The 25,283-nt window shown below is 35.8% G+C and overlaps 1 protein-coding gene across 1 annotated transcript in view; it reads left to right on the top strand.

Annotated features, from left to right (window-relative positions):
• Inpp4b (inositol polyphosphate-4-phosphatase type II B) overlaps nucleotides 1-24,922 on the top strand; it is a 939,536-nt gene extending 914,614 nt beyond the window's left edge. The window contains exon 26 of the mRNA XM_008843442.3: nucleotides 20,698-24,922. Within this exon, the coding sequence (XP_008841664.1) occupies nucleotides 20,698-20,830 (133 nt within the window). The 3' untranslated portion in view covers nucleotides 20,831-24,922. The remainder of the gene's footprint in view (nucleotides 1-20,697) is intronic.
• The last annotated feature ends 361 nt before the right edge of the window (nucleotides 24,923-25,283 follow it).

Below are 25,283 nucleotides of genomic sequence, written 5' to 3'. Positions count from 1 at the left end.
TTTTTAATGCAACAATAATCAAAAAAATTACAAAAATCAAAATGAATAAATTCTGGTTTAACGTTAGCCGTTGGCTTATGACATGATACTCTTTTACTACAATGAAATTGCCTGTAACAACAATTCCATTTGTTCTGGGCTAATTGGTGGCAGGATTTTCTTCTTTTTTTTGGGTAGTTTGTATTACAGCTTTTAGTACACATGAGCTGGCCATCATGTAGTAAGCTAGCTTTTCCTGTTCTCTCTGTCCATGAAGGTAATATGCAAAAGGTGTGGCAATGTAGTCATAATGATCATTAAATCTTAATTGTCTATCTGTTAGCAGAAAACCTCCAGTTTGTTCTCCCCAGTGTGTCATTTCTTTGAGGAATTCCTTCTGCTACCTTGGTCTTAGCTGATTTGCTCCTAGTTTGATTATTCCAATACTGTCTCATTGGCTCTTCTGTTCCAAACCTCTCTACTTCCAATCACCCCGTATAGTATTTCATGCAAATATCTTAAACCCATGTACAAATAATCTCCAACTGAGGAATGCCCCAATTATGATTTTTCAACTTTAAACTGGTATGAAAGCAATATGCATTCCATAGGAACAGTAAGTTAAATTTTGAATTTTCACCTTTTCCAGCCTAGATGTATATAGTAATGTGCTGTGTGATTTTCTCAAGATGCTGAGCAGCTGCAGGGATCCAAGCAGTCATGGTAGAAAGTAACACATACTGTACTGTAGGCTGAGTGCTAAGCTATGATGTTCAGCAAGTTTAAGCACTTTACAACAATTCAGTCTGTGATACTCAAAACTTCTAATTCATTTATGGAGACCTGACCTCACTGTAAGTAAGAGTGTATGCCATGCAGTATCATAGGGTCTTGTAGTTTCTTCTCCTTGCTTGACTGTTATGAATACTGATCACTTTACCCCCTGCTGGTCACTCGTCCTGTCCATTTACTTTGTGAGATCAAGCCCTCTCATAGCTTCTGTTTCTCTCTCCCATCTAGTTCTTGTTCTTTCATGTAAGTGTCTGCCCTTTGCCCATTCAAACAGCAAACATTTACACACAAAAGCCTAATGAAGACAACAAAACTTTGCCTGTCTTTCTTTCATGAATGTTGTACCTTTCATTAGAGCTCTACTCTTTCTCTTCATGTAAATCCTGTTGGGGCAGTAAGTATGAAATGGAGACTTCCAGGTTACCTTAAACCTAAGCACACACTGATAACTTTAGACATTCCAAAGTTTTATTTTATTTACATGGAATGCCTACATATTTTCATCTAATTATTAGTCTTGCATTGGTGGACACCCTAGGAAGATTGTAACACTACATATGTAGCTACTGTAGTCTGCAATAATGCAGAAAAAAAAGACAGTATAGGACAGTTTTTAAAAGCAAAACCTGGAGTCAGAAGTAACCAGATTCAGTTACCTCTGTCTCATATTACCAGGGCCAGCTTGGGTTAAGCTGCCTAATAACTATAAATGTACCTACTTGCAAAATCAATCTTTATACCTATACTATATGGTAACAGAAGGGCTAAACATGATTATTTTGGTCAATTGATCAGAATCAACAAAATAATGAGTCTTCGTGCAAATTTATTGTTCTCTTGGCTGGTACCCTGGAGTGAGCAGTCATTTCCCTTCTGTATCCATGAAGCCTCACCCTTACAGTTTAGTACCACAGCAGCCACACTGGCCTGCTCATAAAAGTTTATTTCAGAACACAGTTATCTAGGAAAAGGAGTATCATGATGCCCTGAGGATTGTCAAATACGTAGCTCATCTCCAATCTTCCTAGTCTTTGGAAGCCTCTCAGTAAAGAATGGGTCAGAGTCCCTACTCTGCATAGAATCTGGGGAGAATGCTCTGTTAGGGGTGCGCACTGAGCCCTCACACTGTAAAACCTGGGGAGTTAGCGACTCTTCTGTTAGAGATGAGCCATGAGTCCCCACGCTGTGTAAAACCTGAGGAGTGAGTGACTCCCCTGTTAAAAATGGAACATGGCAGCAGAAATTCTGTTTTATGTGTGAAAACTGCAGAGTATCATTAATTCGTTTGTTCTGCACATAGACCCAGCCCTGTGTCCCATAAACTACTAATGAGCCAGTAGTCTTCCCTTAGCGGCCTGAGCTTCTTCATCTGAAAAACACAGAGGCTGGACCCAGACGCTCTCTAAGGGCCTCCTTTAATGCAACCAATTTGAGTGGAAGACAAGCTTTCAACAATTTAGAAGGAGCCTAAACAAAAGAGGGAAGTAGGAAAAATACTCCTTTTCCAAGCTATATGTCTGCGTCTTACTCAATAGAGCAGAATGGTCGATACAGAATGTGACTTCTGACTGATGTGCAGCAAAGCACAAAGCAAATAGATAGGGAAAGAAACTGCAGTGCCCTTAGAATTCTCTTGGTTCTACTAGATGAAGCTACTGAAACACTTTTTATTTTAACCAGAAAAGTTAACTCCAAGCAATTACCACAATTGGCTCGGGGTGATATTTTTACTCTTCCTGATGGCCATCTGTTTGGCAAACAGCATGCCCATTTCCAGCATTATTGTGGAGCATTGTTGTAAGTGTCACAAATGATGGCTCTGTTGGACCCAGTGTGATTATCTGCTTCAGTATAGTTACACAAAGGGGCAGAGAAAGAAAGAAAATGGGCCTGAGAAAATACTGGCTCCCTTTACAGTTTATAATTGCTACCTCTGTCTGAAGTTCGCATAATGTGGATTCTCTTAGGACGGTAATTCCAACCTCATCTTTCATACATGGTGGGAATTCTTTATGTATCTTGTGTGTGCAGGTTCATATGTGTGCATGTCTTTCTAAGTATGGCTTATTTTGTTTCATATGGTAATTTCCAATTCTATCCATTTTCCTGCAGATGATATAAATCTTTATGGATAATTAAACTCCATTGTGGATGTGGATTTGTGCTTATTTCCATTCCCTTGTTGGTGGACATCTAGGCTGATGCTATAGTTAGGCTACTGTGAATAATGGTGCAATAAACTTGGATGTACATGCATATTGCCTTAGAATCCTTTGGGTATATTGCCAGGGTGTATACCTGGATCAAGCAGCAGTTATGATTTTTGTTCCTTTTTTCTTAGGAAGCTCCGTAATTATTTCCATAGTGGTACAGTAGCTCATATTTTCCCAGGAGTTATAGGTTTTTTTTAATCCCTGTCCTCATCAGAATTTGTGATTGTTTTATTGATCATAACAATGTGGTTTTGATTGGATTTCCTTAATTGATATGTAATTTTTTCATATAATTATTGGTCATTTATATACTTTAATACCTGTATGTTCATTTCATTAGACTATTTATTGATTGGATTAGTTTAAAGTAATTTTCTGTGGTTATTTTTTAATTCTTTATATATTATAGATATTACTTCCTGTCAAATGTGCAGCCAGTAAAGACTTTTTGTCCCATTTTTAGTGTTTCTTTACTATATTGTTTGATGTGCAGACATTTTTAGTTATATGAAATCTCATTTGTCAGTTTTCACTATTATTTCCTGAAGTCTTGAGATTTGTTTTCCATAAGGCATTACTTTTGTCTATACCCAGAAATGTCTGTATTTTCATATAGTAGTTTCAGAGTTTCCACTCTTACATTAAGACATTAAACTCTCTGTTGCATTTTGAATTGATTTTTTTACAGGGTGACCCATAGGGATCTAGTTTCATTATTTGGCTGTAGCTGTTTCAGTTTATTTTTGAGTCTTCTGTGTTATTCTACAAACCCTTTCATATGCCAGTACCACGTTGGTTTTGTTATTGTGGCCCAGTAGTAATAATTTGAAGTTTGGTATGAAGATTAGTTTTTCTGCTTGGTATTATTTTAGCTATTTTGGGTAATTTGTGCTTCTGTATGAATTTTAAGTTTATATTTTCTATTCCAGTGAATAATGTCTTTGGATTGTTGATGGGAAGTCATTGAACCTGTAGACTACTGTTAGTAATGTAGGTATATTTCCAATATTAATTTTGCTGATCCATAAGCATGGAAGTCTCTCCACCTTCTACTGTCTTTAGTTTCTTTCTTCAGTGTTTTAAAGCTTTCAGTGCAGAGATCTTTCACATCCTGTCTTAGGTTCATTCCTATATTGTTTTGTTCCGTTGACATTATTGTGAATGAGAGTTCTATCTACCTATTATTAGTGGTAGAAAAGCTGTTACTTGCTGTATGTTGATTATATATCCTACTGTTTTGTTGAAAGTGCTTACCAAATCTAGGCGTTTTCCAGTGGTGCAAATAGCGATAATTTGACTTCTTTTTCTTTTTACAATTTGTATTTCTTTTGCTGCTTTCTCATCTTACTGCTAAGACTTCAACCACTAAATGTTAAGAGTGGGGAGAGATGTCACTTTCATCTCAATCCATATTTTAGGGGAAATGCTTTCAGTTTTTTTCCCATTTAGCATAATGTTGGATATAGGCTTGTCATGTATACCCTTTATTATGTTGGACTATGTCTAATTTAGTTCTCATTTCTGTGAGACTCTCATCATGAAGGAACGTTGAACTTTGAGAAAATATTTTTCTGCTTCTACTAATATAATGTGGTTTCTATTCTTGAGCCCACGTGTTACATTGCATTTACTATTTTTTTCTTATGTTTTTGCATCTCTGGAATGAAGTCAACTGACCATGGTATTTGATGTTTTTCAATTTACAGGTTTATTATTGATATTTTATATGCATGTCCATCAGGGAAAATGTCTTTAATTTTCTTTTTTTGGTGTGAGGGTAAGACTGGCTTCATCAAATGAATTTGTTGTAGTGTGTTCTCTTTACTGTGTGTGGAATAATTAGAGGAGCGTTGGTGTTCCTTTGTAAGGTCTGGTAGGATTGAGCAGTGAATCCATATGGTTCTAAGCTTTGTTTGTTTGTTTGTTTGTTTTGTTTTTAATTGGGAAGCAATTATTGTTTCAATAGCATTACTTACTGAAGATGTATTTACATAGTTTTCTCTTTAATTATGTTTTATTTTATTAGCATGAGTGTTTTATTTGTGTGTATGTATGTGCATTGTCAGTGTACAGTGCATGTGGAGGCCAGAAGAGGGAGTCAGGACCCCTGGAACAGGAGTTATAGATGGCAATGAGCAGTCTTATGGGTGTTGGGAGCTAACTGCAGATCCTCTGTAAAAGCATAAAGTACTCTTAGCCACTGGGCCAACCAGTTTTCCTATTCTTTATTTAACTTGTGTATATCATACATACCTAGAAAATTAGCAAGTTTTCTAGATTTTTTTTCAGTTAATTGGAATATAGCTTTTCAAAGTATTTTCTAAAGAACTTCTGAATTTGATACCTTTTGTAATTATTTCTCTTTATTTTGCTTGGTTTGATTAGGAGTTTTTTGTTCTTGTTTATCTTTTAAAAACCAAGTCTTTGTTTCATTGATTCAGCGTATTATTCTTTTATTCTTATTAAACTCATTTTTACTTGAACCAGCTCTTAGAAAGTGAAGAAGGCAGCATAACAATCACTTTCTTAACATTTAACTTATAGAATGCCGATTTCATACATTATTTTATTATCAAAAAATCATTTTAAGGAAAGTTAGTTTCAGAAACATTTCTCAATTAAATAAGAAGGCCATCAAATTATTCCTGCCCAGTTTTCCTAAATCAGCTCACATTATTTCCTTCTTAAGGCTCATGCTTGACTTATTTTTCTTCAAAGCTTCCATTATTTCTTAAAACACAAGTTGTATTTATTTATCATCTGCCTTCTTGCCAGAATAAAAGTTTTATGAGGACAAGACATTTGTCTTCTTTGCTTTGTATGTAAATTACTTAAAGTTTGATATAATATACATATTCAGTATTACTTTCTAAATTTATTTATATTATATGTGTCAGAGTGGTTTGCCTGTAAGTGCACCTGTGTCCCGCAAAGCCTGTGTAGGCCAGAAGAGGGAATTTGATTCCCAGGAGCTGGAGTTAAGAAAAGGTTTTAGCTCCCATGTGGGTGCTGGAAACTGAACCTGGATCCTTGTAAGAATGGTCAGTGCTTTTAACCACTGAATCATCTCTCCATCCCAAACTCATCATTTCTTGAGTAAACAAATAAGTTTGAAATACTGTTTGAGTTTTTCAACCCAAAATTTATCCTAGTTTATGTAATCACCTCTATCTTTGGAAATCTTTTCATAACTTTATTTTGTATACTTAGATGAGCTGTTACAAATGAAAAAGAAAAAGTTCATCAGGATCCATGCTCAAGTGATTATAACATATAATAATGTACCAGTATTATCCATTTTTGTAAATCAAAACAAATAGTATTAAAACAGGAAAAAAAGAGAAAGTAGCTCTCTCTGGTTCATGGAAAACAGAAAAACATTTTAAGACCATTTATTAACTCATAGTAAACTCTAAAGTTATGGGAATCCAGTTAAAATCTTTCAAAAAAGACCCTCATCATGAATAGCAGTTTGCATATGAGACCCAGTATTCAGTTATCAAAGATCATCAACTGATGAAGTTAAAAGACAGTTTTTTTTCTGATTCTCTATCATTACACATTTTATATGTGTTGATGCTATTCTAAACACACTGTAGCACTGGTGCTCAAATATATTTGAACTGAATGAGCAGGTGCTCATATATTCAATCTTTACATTTTTTCCCAAATAAATAAATAAATAAAAGGTACACTTTAAATGCAGAAGAAAATAGTCGTTCTATACAGCATTAAATGAGAAGCAGCTAGAATACAATAATGGCACAAAAATAAAGAGGTGATAAAATATAAATACATTGATAACTTAGATGTTATGTTTTTATCCATGTTAAATATGCTGATAGCTGAGAGATGCATTAATCTATGGGTATAATAAGTCATTAGAAATAAACTTAATGCTGTATCTATTTAGCAGAATAGTTGTATTAGGCTTTCTCCCTAGTTGTATTACTCTTTCTCCTCAACCTAATATCAGCGAAGGTGTTAGTTCCACTTTATGAAGTGGTCCTTAAAACCAATTTGAAAGTGGAAGGTTACTCCCATAAAATTCGCGTCACTCTTGCACCAGTGAGCATATCTTGCCAGCTCTGTTGTTGCAGCTGCCAGAATTCACAGCTGGGTAAATTTCATGATAAATTTTCTTTTCAGGTAGTTTGGATAGAACCTTTCAGCCCTATGAAAGATAGATGAAGCTTTAAAATTAGCACCAGGTTGATTTCTCCTTGTTTCTTCTACATGGATGTTCATGTATGTAGTGCTTTTAGTAATTGAATCTTACCATGAAATTCTTGTGGATAACCAAAAGCAGGGGCAATGACCAGTATTTTTAAAGGGTTCTGGGGGTCTCTATGGGACACCTGGTCAACAGCTTCAGAAGAGGGATTCCATTCCTGGCATTGGGCTGTCATTTTGCAAGTCTATGGTGTCTAGTAGGGACAATGTCTCCCTGTTACCCTTTTATAGGGTAATTCTTTTACATCTTTTTAAAAATAATTTTTATATAATACTTTAAGTAGCTTCTATTGTGGTAGGTTTTCATGTAGCTTTTTTAAAGGCCTTCAATATTAATTATCCCTTCCCATACTCCCTCTGTCTTGCTCTCCCATTCCCCACCCCATTACTATACTTTCAGGGATCATTTCTATAGTTCATAAACTTGAGATTCTTCACTATATCTTATTCTCTTTATATTTACATCAACTCTCACTTCCAGGAGCTATTAACATCCATAATAGCCTTATGCTGTTTGTGAGGTATAATGAGACTAATGGGAGAAGTTGCAAAATGAAAGTGGAAATTACTGAAATGTTGAGGACACAGGTGAACTCTGTTCTTCTAAGAGACATAATGGATATGCTGATAATTCTAGGAGTAAAACATTTAGTTGATTTTTTAAGGAGAACAAAATTGAGCAGAATTTTAAAATGAGGGTTAGAAAAATGTCAGAGAATATACAGGTGGTCCTGTCTAATGTTGAACTAATCCAGACTCTATTCCATCTAACTCAGATGGAACTAGACCAGAAATAGTATTGCATCACTGATTTAGGTTGGTTATGTCATTTCTAGTGTACAGTAATACTGTGCTGGTATTATAGTAGGGTGTAACGGTGACAAGAGGTGAAAAAAATTAGAAAACCTTAGAGGTCACTAAACAAGAAGATGAGAATGAACTTCCTCCTTGAGTTTCAGAAACTTTGCTTCTTGGTGCTGATTGGTGATGAATGGGCACCACCGCTATTTTGAGAAACTCCATCCCTGAAGGCAGCTGTGATGTATCTGGGTTCTCAAGCTCTTCTTTCAGAATATGTTAGTATAATGTAACTAAAATAACACATTGGATGTTTACTAAGTGACTGAATATAAAAATTTGAATCTTGGTGGAGGCACAAAAGTGGAAAAGGTGGTGAGATGGCGTCTCTGAGGATGGGGGCAAAGTGGCGGTAGTGTAGTCAGGCTGTAGCAGAGGGAAAGCTGACACGTGTTCTGACTTGCTGTTGGAAAGAGAATCAAGGAGGGCTGAGCAGTTTAACATGGCTGTCTGAGCACAAGTGTCATTCCCCATTGAACTAGTTTCTTGTTTCCTCATATGACAAAATGCCTGACATGAAGCAATTTAAGGAAGAAATGACTCATGCTGCCTCATGGATTGAGGGAATGTATTGTGTCATAGCACAGGATAGAGAAGCCAGCTGGTAACATTGCACTAGTGCTCTGGAAACAGAGGAAAACAAGAAGTAGGGCCAGGCTAGGAAACCACAAGAGCTCCTTTAGTTGCCCTCATCCTCCAGCAAGGTTTTACCTCTTAAAGGTTCTGGAACCTTTGGAACACTTCCACTACCTGGGACCAAGCAACAAACATATGAGCTGTCAGGGATATTTCATATTCAAGCTGTAATGCCTATGATAAGAAAGTCTGGTATAAGGTGGCAGCTGAGTAGTTGAACCCAAGCTATGTTTTAGCCTTGTTGCCATAAAATACCAGTTAGACATCTAACTGGGGACCCAGTATATGCATTTGCATTTCAGAGTAATGATCTAATCTAGAAACACTATTTTAAGATTCATCAGCATAAATAATGAGAAAATCAAAGAACTTTTTGAACTAAGGAAAGAAGAAACCAGGCACTGTGGCACACACCAACAATCCTAGCAATTGGTAGGTAGAGAATGGAGGGTTTATGTCAGTTCAAGGTCAATCTGGGCCATATAGTGAGTTGCAGGCCAGCCTGGACTATATGGTAAGACCCTGACTGAAAAATGTAGTCAGATGTCAATATCTGGGCCTGGCTAGATGACTCAGTGGTTAAAAGCACTGGCTGCTCTTGCAAAATACCTGGGTTCATTTCCAAGCACCCATATGGCAGTTAGCAACTGCTGATACCCCTAGTTCCAGGGATTCAACACCAATTTCTGATTTCCACAGGCACTGCACACACATGATTCACTTTATATATCTGCAGGCAAAACACTGATAGCCAAAATTAAAATATATACACATTTGTATAGAAATATGTATAGTAGAAATATGAAAAGATATGCGTGTTCTAAGTCCTTTGTGCTTCAACATCAATAGATAAGAAACATAGAACTGAGCACTGTACTTCTGGTTAGAGTGTACACCACTGTTAACAGCATAAAAAAAACACTGATCAAGGAGAGAGATACAGAAGAGAATTTAAAATTTTATTTACTTCTTTTTACTATTGTGAGAGTACTGTGTGCTTTTATGTAATTCTTGCAATAATCCTCTGGGAGAAGAGAATGTTCTCATTTTAAAGAGAAGTTGAAGCTTAATGTAGTTAGGTAATAGGGAACTGAGCTGATTTTCTGTCAAGTTTCTCATTCCTGAATCGTTATGCGTTGTTACTGATATCTGCTATATTTCCCTGGATACCAAGAATAAAGTAAGCTACACTAGTAGCATATGTGGGCTTCTGTTTGTATTTGGAAGCTTTGGAACAGCACCGAGGCTGCTTCTCTGCAGGATTTCCTGCTCCACCAGGGAAATGAGGTGGGGATGGTCACACCGCATTGTTCTCCGTCTGACTTTACCAAGATGGGAAGGACACAAACTCCAGGGAGTTATTAATTAGAGAGTGAAACATTGAATGTTGACATTCTAAAATTTGTCAGCAATGTTTTAGTGACTAGCTTTGGGTCGGTTACTTTGGAACAATCAGAACTAAGACACTTTGTTGGCGTTTCTTTGCAAAGTTTAATTACAGAGTTACTAGATGATGAATTAAATACTAATATCCCTATGTATATACCCATCTTTCCAGAAATGTTTTATTTATCTGTCCACTAACATGTGGAAGATGCATTGTATTTTTTGTTTTAGCTTCTTGTGTGCGTGTATGTGGGTTGGCATGTGTACATGGTGTATGCATATGTATGTGTGTGCAACATGCATGTGCAGAAGCCAGAGGAAGATGTCATGTGTCCTGTTCTATCAGGGTATATTGGCGAACATGGCACTTCCATGTTTTAGCTAGGCTAGCAAGCCCTTGTAACCCCCCTGTCTCCATTCTACTTGCATGCCCAGTTCCAAGTCCATGGGCATGCACCACCACACCAGGACTTTTAAAGTGAGGGATCTGAACTCAGGTCGTTATTTTTATGCAGCAAGCACTTTTACCCACTGAGTTTTCTATCCAGCCAGTTCCTTTTCAATATTCTTTAAATAAGCTTCATTTCACATTTCAGCTCTTGTCTCACTAGGTGAGAGAAGGTCAGTCTCTAACTTTGCACCCTGCTTCTCCTATTGGTCCAACCTGGCAATAGAGCTTGAAACGTACTGCCTCAGTCTTCAGCTTTGTGCCCAACTCCCCATTCTCCCACCACAATCAAACCTCTTCACCTCACTATATCCAAGTTGAACCTCATGCAGGAATCTTTGAGGAACCTGTCCAGGACTAGACTACCTTCAAGCATTCCACAGTCTGTCTCCTGGTTGCAGTCCTTCATTGGGTGCAGGACATCCTGGCACCAGTCTTTGTGCCTTTGTCCTCTACCAGGACACTACTGTTCCTGTGTTCCCTCCTCCAGTCTTTTCCTCCCTCCTGTTCCCTTTCCTGTGCCCTCTCCTTTTCTCTCGGTCCTCAACATCCCGTTACTCTTATTGCCCCTCTCAATGGACACCTCACATCTTCTCTCATAAAAAAATAGGTATCTATTTAGCTCAGGCAGCTCTTACTTTGATGCTGCTAAAATCCCTGGGGCACATGCTTTAAACTACAGCCTCAAAGAACACAAGCAAAAAGGAAAAATAGCAAACCTCAAATTGATGCATTAAATTTATTTTAACATGCCTGATATATATGCAAAAACATTTCCTCTTAAGGTTTTCTCTTCAGTCTTTTAATTATTTATCATATACCCCTGAACCTGATCCAAATAGTCTCTTTTCTAAAGTTCAAACACCAAACTAGTTCTCTGATAATGATCTGATGGAGGTAATTACACATAAGCTCATCATATCTCCTTCATTCTCTTTTATAGTAATAAGACATTTTAGATCTAATATATGGTCAGTTTTCTATATGGTCTTGACATAATTCTGAGTGCATTTACTTTCTTTCAAAACAATGCTCACAGACCATCAGAAAATATCACCCTGGAAGGCTTGACATTTCTAGTGAGAAGAGGTCCATGCTTTCTAAGTACTTTGTGAAACCAAAACATCATCATGGGACTAAAAGCACAAAAATGAGATCAGGGAAAAATTAATTGAATTTGGCTAACCATGTCACTTTTACTTTGTCTTATTTTAATTTTCAAAATTGAATTTCAAACTAGATTAAAAGGAGCTAGAACTATTTTTAAATATTTTGTTATTTTTATTTTATGTGCATGAGTGTATTACCTACATGTAGGCAGGTGCACCCATGTTGTCAAATGCCTGCAGAGGTCAGAAGAAGGCATTGGAATCCCTCAAACTGGAGCTGCAGGTGGTTGTGAGCCAACATATGGGTACTGGGAATTGAACCTAGGTCTTCTGCAAGAGCAGTCATTGCTCATAACCACTGAGCAATCTCTTCAGCCCCAAGGAGCTAGAACTATTTAGAGACCAAATAGAATGTCATCTTTCTTGATGTTTTATGAATTTTCCTCTAAACATATTATTTCCTGGTGAACCATCTCCAGTTCTATGTGGAAAAAAATATACACCTCTAATGTATTGCAAGTATAATTAACAATGGCAGGAAGGTGAAGATAGCAGTGCACTTAAAGTTCACTGAATATAATCTTGGAACAAGCAAAAACCACATCTACCTGCTTCCAAGAGGTCTAGGAAACATTTAAAGGCACTCTAATCATAACATGAAAGAAATATAACTCCTTAGGTAAACAGTTGGAGATCAAAGACCTTACCTGTTGTCTGGTCATGTTTTGGACCTGTTGAGCCCATAGAAATAATAATTATTTCCAGTTTGTTCATTTGTAAGGAATCAATAAAATACAGTTGGATTTCCAAGATAACCCAGACCCTGAAATGCTTAACATTTGAAACCGTACTCAGTCAAAACCTTTCTTTTCCAACCCAATGAATCTTTCCAGTTTCAGTGTCACCACTCTTGTCTGATATGAAAAGTTCCCAAACCCCATTCACATTGCCCTCGTTCCAAATCTTCCACTGTGGTCCTCGGGCTTACAATGACCATCTCCTTAGAATTTCATATCCAGCAATTCATGCAGAGCTTTTTGCTTAATACTCCCCAAACTTGCTTGCTCTTCAGTACCAGACATGTCCATCTTATTATTATAGTAGAAATAATCCTTGGCTTGGACTTCCAGAGCAGCAACACTGTGTTTTCTAAGTAACCTCCTTTTGGAACTTTTCTTGTAGTAACATACTAATACCATATTCTGAATTTGATTCTGGCATTACATGAGAAAGAAGATCTTTTAAATGCAGCTGCTGAACCTGTGGCCAAAAGATACTCGAACTTCCATGGCAATAGAAATGGTCCTATTCTTGGAAATTTTAATTAAAATGTCACCTACATTTAAGCATTTGCTTAGTCATTTAAAAGTCCAGAGTGTCTTTTTTTTAATATTTTAGCTATACCCTGAATATTTGGAACGTTTTAGACCATTTATCATTGAGTATATTTTGAGTCATTTAGTTTTATGGATCTTGAGCTAAACTGAAAAGTTTAAAAGCAAAAATATAATTATATTTTTACTTTAGACAATGATACAAAGAAAATATGAATTAGAGAAACTATGAAATTATGTTCCATTATGGAATCTCTGCACTTGCTGCTGGAGAAGTTGAGGGAGGACTTTATTTCCTCAGGTAATAGGCATTCAGATTTAGCCTAAGGATGTTTTAAAGTCACTTTTACATGTGAGAATCTCCTGTTCTATGATTTCTTGTACTATAGCCAAAGCTATCCTGGGGTACCAACACATATTATATTCATTTAGCACAATTCTGACAATTTAAACTCTAATAGACTACATGAAGTTGGGGATCAAAACATGGTACTATTGACTCCTAAGACAAAGACAGTAAAGTTAAGCTCTCTAACTTATTGACTTTAAAATAGTAGGTAATAATTTCAGAATGGCATGTCAACAGCTCCAAACTTGAAGAAGCTAATTAGTTGTGAAATAGTCTCCTTTTAGCATGGGATGAAATCAGTCAGAAGGTAAATATTTTTTCAGCTTAGTTTTAATTGGTAATTTTCCTTGAGGATCTTGAAATACTATAGTTGTTAAAGAAATAAAATAGCAAATAGAAAACTATTAATGATTATCTGCAAGGGAAGCTAGTAGGTCTAACTTCCCATGCAGAGTTCTGAATGGCTGGAGAGTATACATGGCATGGATGACTTATGGTAGAAAAAAAAAGGGGGGGTAGGAAATAAGCAAATATTATCAAGTTACACATACTTGGTTTTATTAAAAGAATCTCATTCTCACATATGGAGTGATTTATTTTAAAGTGAGACATTTCCTTTGTTCCTATTTTAAGTGATTGTTTTGACAGGTCTTTGAAGAAAAGACCATTTTCTATCCTTCAGATTCAGCAACTGCTGTTAAATATCTGCCCATGTCACATTTCCCCTGGGTGCAATGCTGAGATTTGCTTCCATGGTGATCCCAGTCACTACTAGCTCATGCTAATGGCATTGGATTGTCAGGGTACTTTAAAAAGCAGCCAATAATTAATTATTTCTCATAATCTCCTGGTAAAGAAACTGCTAATATTAGAGAGGACATCTTTTGCAGTATGCACTGGCAGAGTCCTTAAAAAATTCATCTGCATCCTTGAAGAAATGGCCATGTATGCTATTCTTGATAGGAATTAAGGAGGCAGGCTCAAGACCACCTTTCTGCTCTGGGGCACATCATGGGCTTTGTTTATTAAGCTCTGTGGGAGCTTCATGGCCTGTTTGTTGTGAATTAAAGCTAAGTAATAGGATGATTATATGGGAGGCATGCTCAATGCATTACTCTAATCCCCAGAGATAGAAGTTAATAAAAGCAACATAATCAGAATCCAAAACCAAAAACCTTTTGACTTAGTAATGTTTACTTGGAAAGCATATACAACATTCAAACTGCAAAACATGATGTGTACTCTGAGTTTATAGGGGCAAAAAAAACACACCATCTGATACAAAGTAGCCCTCTGCACTTGGAGTGAGGACTGAAAGGACTTTTTCAGCTTCTCAGCATTGTTTTTTGTTCTGAGAGCTCTGTTCCTCAAGTAGGACCTATTTATAGGATCACCTCAGTGGGAAAGAAAGTGCTTGTGTATTTTCTGTTGATAAACTGTGGCCAATATTTCAACCTAAATTTGCAGTCAACTGCAATAATATCACTATGATAGAGGGACAGATTGGTAGATAAATGAATGATGATGGATGATATATAGATGATAGATAGATAGATGATAGATAGATAGATTGATGATGGATGATATATAGATGATAGATAGATAGATGATAGATAGATAGATGATGGTAGATAGATGATAGATAGATAGATAGATAGATAGATAGATAGATAGATAGATAGATGATAGATAGCTAGATAAGGCCTGCAGAGATGGCTCAGCAGTTAAGAGCACTGACCTAGATTTGGTTCCAAAAACCCACGTGGCTGCTAAAAGGCATCCATAATTCCAGTTCCAGGGAATCTGATACCCCTCTGGCCACTGAGAGCATTGCATAACCCAGGTATATGTTACATTCATGCAGGCAAAACACACATGTAAAATCAAAATAAATAATAAATAAATATATAGATTAAATATGAAAAGATAAATAGAAATACTGATGGTAGACAGATAATTAATAAATAGATAATATTAGTAGATGATTCAACCCTTCTAACAGAGAACAGTGGGAAGTAGAATCCAGCAAAGTTGCCACACTTCCTATAAATAATCTTCACTTTAAACTGGATAAATCAGAAGGATATATTAGTGATGAGAATATTAATAATTACAATTACGATAACTAACATTTAGTCAGGCTTTAGATTTTACCTAATAGTCTTATAAGTATTATTTAAATGTAATCTTATTTAATGCTTTCAAGAGCTCTATGGTTTGTATGTATAAAGAAACTGTAATGGAAAAGGTGGTTGATAAAATTTCTGTAGCTTATCGGTAAAATAGCTGGGGCCAGGCAAAGGTGTACGTTATTTTAATGCTTCTCTTTACTTTGTATATCTGAAAATCCAATAGGTCTTAAAGTCATCTACCTGTATTCCCTTGGCCCTATGCCCCAGGTCCTTCTCAGTCTTCCCCACCTTCCTGTACACAGTCTATGACTGAACCCTTTCCATGGTGAACATAGATGGAATAGATTCTTAGAAAAGTGCTTTTCATTAATTACCAGAATTGTTCAATAACAAGGTAAATGAGTTATTTCCAACAGTTCTTTCCATAACTACTACAGAGCAGTAAATTGGGTATCTGAAGATATTGTGTTGCTATATGATCTGTTTCAAATATTAGGACTGTTAGTTTTGAGTTACTCAAGTGGTATGTGAATAATTTCTTCTGTAAAAGCATAGGTAATGTAGATAAAATGAAGCCGCTCTCAGTGGCCCTCTGCTCCTCCAGTTCCACCCCAGACTGCCACTCTTTTTGAGACACAGATCCTTCAACTTTGTCTGAGTATGTATCCTACCTATTTAAACACTAATTACAATACCAACTTGCATGTGTGTATTGATATACAAATTATATAATAGTCGTAACTATATTGAATATTTATGGCTTACGTCTTCTGTTCTAATTTATATTGACTAACGTATGCTAATTTACAGCAATTCTGTGGTGTAGATTGCTACCATCATCATTTTAGACATAAGGAAACTGAGACATAACATGCTGACCAACTTGCTGCAGAATGCTCAAAGAATGTATGAGAGAACAGAACTTGAAATATGCGATCAGATTCTAAAATTGCCAACAAGATACATGTTCCCCTTGAACATTGTTCTGAACAATTTCTAGAGGGGAAACTGCTGTCCCCTGTGGTGTGGAATCTTTCTTTCAGTGTATCTTCCCATTCATTCACTTGGAGCACTTCTCTCCCTTTCTGGCTTGAGACACGGCCAAGCTAAACAGGGCTCTCCTTGTGAACCCTTTCTCCTTAAGCCCAAATAACCAGACATATTACACCAAGAAGCGTGTAAGTAATAAGTTCCTTCAACAGAAAAATTAGCTTGAGTGTTCGTAGGACTCCTTCCTTTAGCCTCTTCAGTATTTGCTCACGTCTCCTTGTGAGAGACCATTCTTGAATCTCTGTTTACACCTTCACACTGTGCTCCCTTTCTGCTCTACTTTTTCCACCCAATGCTGTTGCCAGATGTTATTTTCTGTTTCTCTTCCTCTAACTCAAAAGCAGAAATTTCTGTTTGGTTTGTTCACTGGTATAATTCCTGTACATAGCAGTAGCTGGCCCAAAGTAACTATTAAAGAAAAATCATTTAATGAGTGAATAAATAGTTCTCTGGGATTCATCAAAATGTAAGTAATTCAAACCAATGAAAGGAATACTAAAAAGCCAGGCATAGTAGAGCATGCCTTTAATCCCAAGACTCAAGAGTCAGGCAGATCTCTGTGAGTTTGAGGCCAGCTAGGGCTACATAGTGAGACCCTATCACACACACAAAAGAGAGAGAGAGAAGAAATAAAAAGAATTAATACAATACAAAGCTGCTTATGGTAAATAGGTCCAAAGGTTTCAAAGCTTTACCGTCAACTGCACCAAAATAGAAAAGTTAGTCAAACAGCAATCAAATTACTTTAAAAATTGAGAATATGAATTATACAAGTCCCAAATAAAGTCCCTTTTGTTCAGTAAACCATCTGTTTTCCAGATAATCTAGTGTATCACTGACTGCAATGCTTAACCAAGAATGGAAACACCAGTGCACAGCACAGCATCATTGATTCAATGCTCTGAACTAAATCAAATTACTGTTGAGATAATGGTGATAGCTGTATCAAAAGTGATCACTGTTATTGTCAGTACCTGGTCAGAAATAACTGCATCAAGTTTCAGGGGCTGCATATGGTTTGAAAAGTACCACAGCTAAGAAGCTTATATAAAAGTTTCTTTGTGGGTCATCTTTCATAAGGTAACAAACAGCATGTTTACTGCCTCAACATGTAGGAGGAGTTAATGGAGTTTAAAACACCTCTCTTCCATTTGACTGTAATTCAGATTCTGATAGTTCAGATTTGCATGGTTCAGATTTGTCATTATTAGAACTGCTTTTAAGCAAAATATGCTTGCTTGCAAGGGTATCCGTAATCCTGGAGTTTTAATTTTTTTCTGAAGTAGGACTACAATATGCTTCTCTTCAGATAAAGAATTTGTAGGCTATAGATTTGTCCCTATCTGAATATGATTAGCAGAAGATAAAATAATTTATGAGCTGAGTTAACAAAAAAGTGTGCTGAGTTGGATTTTGTTAAACTAATATCATAGCTGGCAAGGATGACATGTCAGATATTTCATTCATTTTAAAACCAAATCATGTCAAAAAAATCATTTTACAATTTTAAATACATTACACATGTACAATACCAGGAGAGGATGTACTGGAATGTTCCAGACACATCCATTGGCCTCCCTACATCCTGTGTTCCATTTCATTCTGATTTCATTTTCCCAAAATGAATTTATCATATTATCTTGTATGAGCTGTTCCATTGAGTAATTTTATTCACCTAGTCTTGCTTTCTGGTGCTCTTATGCTTATTTGATTCTTCCTTCTACATGTATCTTTAGGCCCCATGAATACTATCAGAGTGTTCATTCAAAATAAAAAAGAATGTCCTTTTACCTAGCTTCAAGGCCTAAAAACTATATAAATGGCCAGCACAGCAAATGACATTGGTGCAGCAGTGGCACTTTTATCTTGGGGGTAATCAACAAATACTTAATTGGACTTAAAATCCACTCAATGGAAGGAAACTCAGGTGTGGTACTGTAAACTTAGCCAAATAATTGTAGCTGTAGAGGTCATAGATCTTAGGGAAAACCCTGGCTGTCACATCTTTAGGCAAATGTAATTTCTTACTGTGTGCAAAATATGGAGCCTTTAAACTTACAGACTGTGGGTCCTTGGACAAGTTTTTTATATTAAAATCTACAAACCGGGGCTCAGGACCATTACAGAAGCGGGGGCAGAAAAATTATAAGAACCAGGGAGGAGGTATATGACTGTACAGAAGTAGAGTCCTACAGGCTCCTTGGACTCTTCTCATATGAACCTACAACAATGGTGTTAGCATGCTCAAGTAGGGAAAAACCCCAGCACAGAACTGTGGAAATGGACACCAGGCCCCAATCTTAATTGAAGAATTATTGGCAGCTGATTATTTCTGGATGAGAAAGAGCTGATCTTCATAAAGGAAGGGATTCTAAGTAGGCTAACCAGATAAACTTTCACTGAGGAATGTCTGGGGACACTCACTTGATTTGATAGACCTTAACACAGGTGACAGAATGTATGAATTCTACTGGGGAGAGTTATGAGAGGGCTTCAATAGGGAAGGGGCTATAAAGATGATTCAGATGGTATGTATGAAATACACAAAAATTCAATAGAAATATTTTTAGAAAGTAACATCCTTTTAAAGAATGTCTGTTGATATAGGATACAAATAATGTATTATACAGAATGCCCTCACGGCTGCTTAGCATAAACAGTCCTGAAGCAAATGTATTGACTAAGACAATGTGTTGTGTTTTAGAGCATTTAAGGTTGCATTTCCTTGCTATATGAATGCGATTCTATCTCTTTTCTTTCTCTTTCCTAACTCCTCCCTGTTTAACAGCAGACAAACCCAGGGAGCCTTGAATGAATCCGATGATCCTGAAACAGGCTGTCTAACTGATAACAAGCCAACTTCTCGACACTTCTATCCTGTCGCCTTGCTGCTTGTCAGCTCGCACCTGCTAGTTGTGTGGCTTATTTTAAGTCTTGCATTACTATTAGCCAAATACCAATAAGTTTTATGTTCTTCTGTTCCTTCATTTTCTACAAACAACAATGGACTTTCAATTATGAAACAATGTTGTAATATTTCTACATTTTCAGATTCACAGAATTTAAAAAATAAATGTTTGAATTGTGTTTTTGTTTGTTTTCCCCCAAACCCAAAATGCCCAAAGTACTATGCATTATGTGAATTATTTTGCTCTTTTGTTAATGGAAAGATGTTTTCCCACTGTTAACTAAAGAAGAATTTTTAAATTACCCTCTTTGGAATAAGACAAAGAATAGAATCCTGAAAGCTTGAAGTTCTGAGCCTCCTCTTCCCATTAAATTTATTAAAGAAATTATGATTGACTTTGCACAACACAGAGAAAACCCTAGGATGGTTCCAGGGATGTGGGAGGTACAGACTTTATTTTCACTGTGCTAATAACATAGTTGCTATCTGCTGATAGAAATTTCTGTTGTTTTCCATGTCATTTGGTTTCATTGTTGCACTTAACCCTCTTGTGCCAAGTAATCTTATGGAAAGAATGGCTATTTATGTTTTGTAATTAAATTAACCTGTTTGTAACTATTGTTTTGGTTGATTTGGCTTTCAGAGTACTTTTCTATTCTTTTTAATATGGTCTCATTTGTGTCTTGATGCTCCATTTTTAGCACCTGTGACTTTTGTACTGTTGTGGCCGAGCACTCTTCTTTCACAAAGCTGAGGCTCAGAGCAGGCTGTTCAGAAAGCCATTTTCTCTCTGCATTGCACAGCTAAAATAATGAAGTAAAATAGGGGTGAAACTTTCCTTTATAAATCTATAGGGCCAGACTTAATAAAGTAAATGCCTTATTCTAGAACCTGCATCCTTAGGGCTACATGTAGATTTTAATGTGTTTTAAGAGGCAAGTTAATTTGTGAAAAAGTTATAAAAAGGCAGATATATTTATGAACTTTAAGTAAAGCTGTATTGTGGAACAAATTATATTTAAAGAGTTTATTAAAAGTTAAATATCTGTTAAGAGCAAAGAGGCTTAATCAAATCTTTCCGAAGGCAATAATGGTATTGGGCCTGGCCTAGGATTTAATTTTGTAAGATGTATCATCACTTGTGAAAAAAATGTAGAGTTGAATCTTTGTTATTTTTACTGGGACTGTTGCTGCAACTCTGCATTGAACAAATAAAGCATATTTATTTATTCTGTGTTTCATGAAGTTGTGCTTTTTCCCCTTTCACCAGAGAAGGATGCCGCATAGAGAATGTACTGAAGAATATCAAATGCAGAAAATATGCTTTCAACATGCTGCAGCTGATGGCTTTCCCCAAGTACTACCGACCTCCAGAAGGGACTTATGGAAAAGCTGACACCTAAGTTTACCAACATGTAAATACAACAGGAACACAAACACATTTCAGTTGGATGATCTCAACCTTGGTCTTTTAGAAACGTTTATTGTTATCAGTTTGGGGGAGGATGTGCTCATGTGTGTGCACTCAAATCAAGGAATTATTTCAGTAGTCATAAGTTTATAACTCTGAAAGAAATGCAGTTTTGAAATCTTATTTTGCATTGCCATTTCCTGTCTATTTGTGCTCACCCTCAGTGGATGAGGTTAGTTCAGAAAGTATGGATTTCATTTGCAGAGTACCTAAATGAAACATGTCCTGAGAAAAGAGATGTCTTCCATAGTGCCAGAGTTGACTCGGAGAATGCTAGGCTCCATCCATCAAAGCTGAGGAGAGGAGCAGGCAGTTTATGTGATGTTACTTCAAAGTCTCCATTACAGAAAACCTTACTGCACAGCTTCCTGTACTTTATAAAATCTTTATAGCAATTTCAATTAGGTAATGTTAACTCATGACCTTGATTTTTGATACAGTTTGCAGATAATGTTTGTACATACCTTTGTCATCCAGTCCAGATGACTCTGCCTCAAAAACAGTTAAAGGGACAGTATAATAACAGCAGCGAATATACCTATCAAAACCTTGGGATCTTATTAAGAAATCTGATTTGAGTTGCACAACCCAACTATGGACAAGACAGCCCAGAACTTTTAATAATATAGTAGGCAAAATACTTAAAGTAATTCAAATTGCAAGGGAATTAAGGATGAAATTAAAGATGCAGACAGCTACTGCTCCAAATGAAAATCTCATCAACTTGGATTTCATGTGGAAAAATTCATGAGAGTGAGAGAAATATCTTTGAGGTGTTTCCCAGCTGTCATCTCAGTGTGATTTTGCAGTCTGACATAGATCAGTATGCTTGAAGTGGAAAACCTTTAACACATGTGCAACCATAAACAATGAAAAATTAACATAATAATTTTAGCTAATTTGAATTTCAAATTTGTCATTACAGTAAAATAGCACCATATGTAAGATTTCTAGCTTTCCAGATTAGTAGATTCCTTAGAGATCATATTACATATTACCAACATTAGAAAATGGATAAATTAAGGCAGATCACTTTAGAGGTTTGCAGAATCACAGTTGCAATCTCACCTTATGACTATTTTTAAATTTTTTCTGTGGTTTCTTTAGTCTCCAAGTTGCTAGACTATGTATGAAAATTAAGAGAGGAGAGTTAAAGATAATTAGAATTCATTACTGGAATTGAAATTTCAGAGTAAAGAAATCTGAATAGCTCTATTTTCTTTCCCCTTTGCCCCAGTGGCATCCAGAGAGTGTTACATTTCTAGAAATCCTAGAGGGTTCTTAAACAGATACCTCTTAGCTGTGACTACATTCAAAGGGTGACAGTAAAATCTTGATAAATAAGATGATAACTGCTTGTCTAAGATCTTTCCTTATTCAAGTAAGGATTTCAAACAGATCTCTAGGCCAATGGAGAGCTTTTCAAATGGATACAAGTAGAAAATAATCCTCTGAAGCTGTTCTTGGTAGAAGCATCAATTTGTTATTTTTCCTAATGACCTATGTTCATTATTGAAGTAGTTGCCAAACTTTTATAGCCCTTTAAATAAAGACCTGGGTCTACACATGGGAACAGCTATCTTGAAATACAGCTATCACTATTGAATCTCACACTCCATTTCAAAAATATAATATAATGTTTGAAAATTTTATTTTATTTCAAGATGCTAGAATTTTGGGCTAGTTTTATTGATGAATTAAATTCAAGATAAAAAAGATTTGAGATGGCAGATTCTGTTTAGTATATTAAGTGGTGGTGTAGATTCCAGGAGACCTGATAAGATTTATCAGCCCATGAATATTTTATAAATATTGATTTTTGTTTATATCTTTTAAATTAAGCCTCTTAAATATTGAAAAAAAATATCTGAATAGCCAGTAGCAGGGTTTTCCAATTTTAGAAGACATTTCACAGATCTTTTATTCCTTTGTCAACAAATTCCAATATAGAGACACAAAGGGCAGATCTTAGTATAAGGCAAATGCAAATGAATTTTCACTTTTTATCAGCAGCATCATCAGCATTTCCTTATAAAAGCTTAAATTTGTGCATCCTTCCAAGAGAGAATTTCACTAAAAAAACACATTTCCTAAACCTTATTGCTGTTCTCCTGATAGTCCAAATATATTCAGACAACCACTTTATGATTAATCATTACCAAGGCTTTCAGAAACAAATATTAAACAGCCTATTTTAAAAATCTCCCTGTATAGCCTTAGCCATGGCTTTCCATCTTCGTCTCATTTCAGATGGGTACAGCAAGCAAAGCCGAGCAGAGCATTTTGAGCCAAATAACCAAGAAAATAGCATTTTCAGACAATTTAGCATTTTTTTCTTTCTCACCAATATTTTTTTCCTTTTCACAAATTCAAATATCAATTCTTGATCAATCATTTGCAGAGCCCTAGAAGAAAATTATTCAAAGCACAAAAAGACACAATATGGATTATGGATGATGCAGTAAATGAACGTCTAGGGTATGAAAATGTCCCCAGGACAGCTAAAACACATATTTGAAATATTTAATTGAAGCTGAGCTACACTTGTGTGCATTCACTCATTAAATTCTCATCTTTGTTTTACTTCTTAAGTATTACAGTGAGCTTTGCGTACATACTGCAAAACTGTCTTCTAGATGCAAATAGTTTGGTCAGTCTGATAATCCAAGGGTTCCCAACAACCATCTGATGCAGGTAACAAATTATACTAAAACTACCACAGCCTGGTCAAAGTATTGCTTCATTTTGCTGATCTTCAGCATGTCATAATTCTAACACTTCTGACAGACAATGAAGACTTGAAAGTTAACACTGACAGGAGGATCATCCCTATTTTTCTTATTTTGTGTTTTTCATAAAATAAGACTCAAGATGAAAAAGGAAAAAGAAAACCATTGTGATTTTTGTAGGGCCATGATTGTCTCCTTGAATAAATCAAATCCCTCCCTATTTAAAGATGCTGTGCCAAAAGAGACATGTCCTCTGGTGTGTCCTAACAGTTCTATTGATTCCTGGGAAATGGTCATGACTTTTATAAGTTAGCTTCTACAAACGCTCATGATTAAACATTGTTATTAAATAAATTGGATATATTTATTTAAAAGTAGAATGACAAGTAAAGCTTATTACTTCCTAATTATTCTACCAAGTTTTGCTCTTCATCCCTGGATGATTTTAGCTGATCTGTTTTGGCTTTTATCCTCTGTAAGGAATCCTACTAGTCTATAAAGTATTTTGAACACTTACATTTTATTCAGAATTAAACTATTAAGTTAGAGGGATCAGTTTAAAGAGCAATCACTAATGTGCTGAAGGAGATCTTAGCAACACAGCCTTAGTATATGTAACAACTCTGGACTAAATTCAGAGAAATGTTAAATTCACCAGAATATCACTGAAAATATGATTCATTGCCAATTTTAAAAATGATAATTATGGCACTTGCTGAAAGTAGGTAAAACAGTAACATATTACTATGCCCATTGTCTAATAAATGAAGCCCAGATTAAACCCACTGTTGGATGAAATAAATTAAATGCTGGCAGTAGGCTAGGGCACCACAGATTTTATAGGAGTTTGATTTCCAAGCAGGATGGTGTTCTATTTTAGTTGAGTATAAAGGACTCATTTTGAAGTCTTTCAAGAAATAAATGAACTTATAACACACATTTAAGAAACTGGTCTGTGAGAAACTGTGGTCAGCAGTTGTAGAAGGAAGCAAGCATGTTGGTCACAAAGCATCCTTAATAGCTAGGACCTTTATAAATTATACACTACTCACTACTAAAAAAAATAATTTGCTATGAATTTGCATATTTGATTGACAATTTGTCATAAGTTCACATTCATCTAGCTTGCCTGAAACCTGTGTAAGTTACAGCCCTGCTATTTATGCTTTTATATTTTTAAATTTACAGTTCCAATATATTTTATCTTTTGTTTCTTTGGAAGCTTGAAATCAGAAAATCTCACGCAAATATGTTTCCTGTAGCAAAAGGGTTTTAAGAAATGAAGATAAAACCAAGGTTTTATATAAAATAAGGCAGACCAGTTAATATGGAGTTAAGAAACAGTAATTCACATTTTGTCTCCCCGAGAAATGTTGCACTTTAATCACTTTTAATTTTAGTTCTAAGAATATAAGAAAAAGTCCAACATACGCTTATTTAAAAGGAACAGGCAATCTCTAGTTATTTAAGGCAAAGAGAAAGTGAAACACAAGGTAAAATTAATTCCCAAATGGAACATGTACTTGGATTTCCTGGACTTGTTTTTTTATCCAAACATCCGTAAATATTTAAAGAACAGGCTCACAGTTTAGCACACAGGTAGTAACTCTCAGTATAAAGAAGGTCTAGTACATTTAAATGATTGTCTAAAAAGCC

This window comes from Nannospalax galili, unplaced genomic scaffold (assembly GCF_000622305.1).
Source record: "Nannospalax galili isolate Female #2095 unplaced genomic scaffold, S.galili_v1.0 scaffold359, whole genome shotgun sequence".
NCBI classification, from domain to species: Eukaryota; Metazoa; Chordata; class Mammalia; order Rodentia; family Spalacidae; genus Nannospalax; species Nannospalax galili.
Note: the sequence above shows the minus strand (reverse complement) of the source record. Positions and strands in the feature narration are given on the sequence as shown.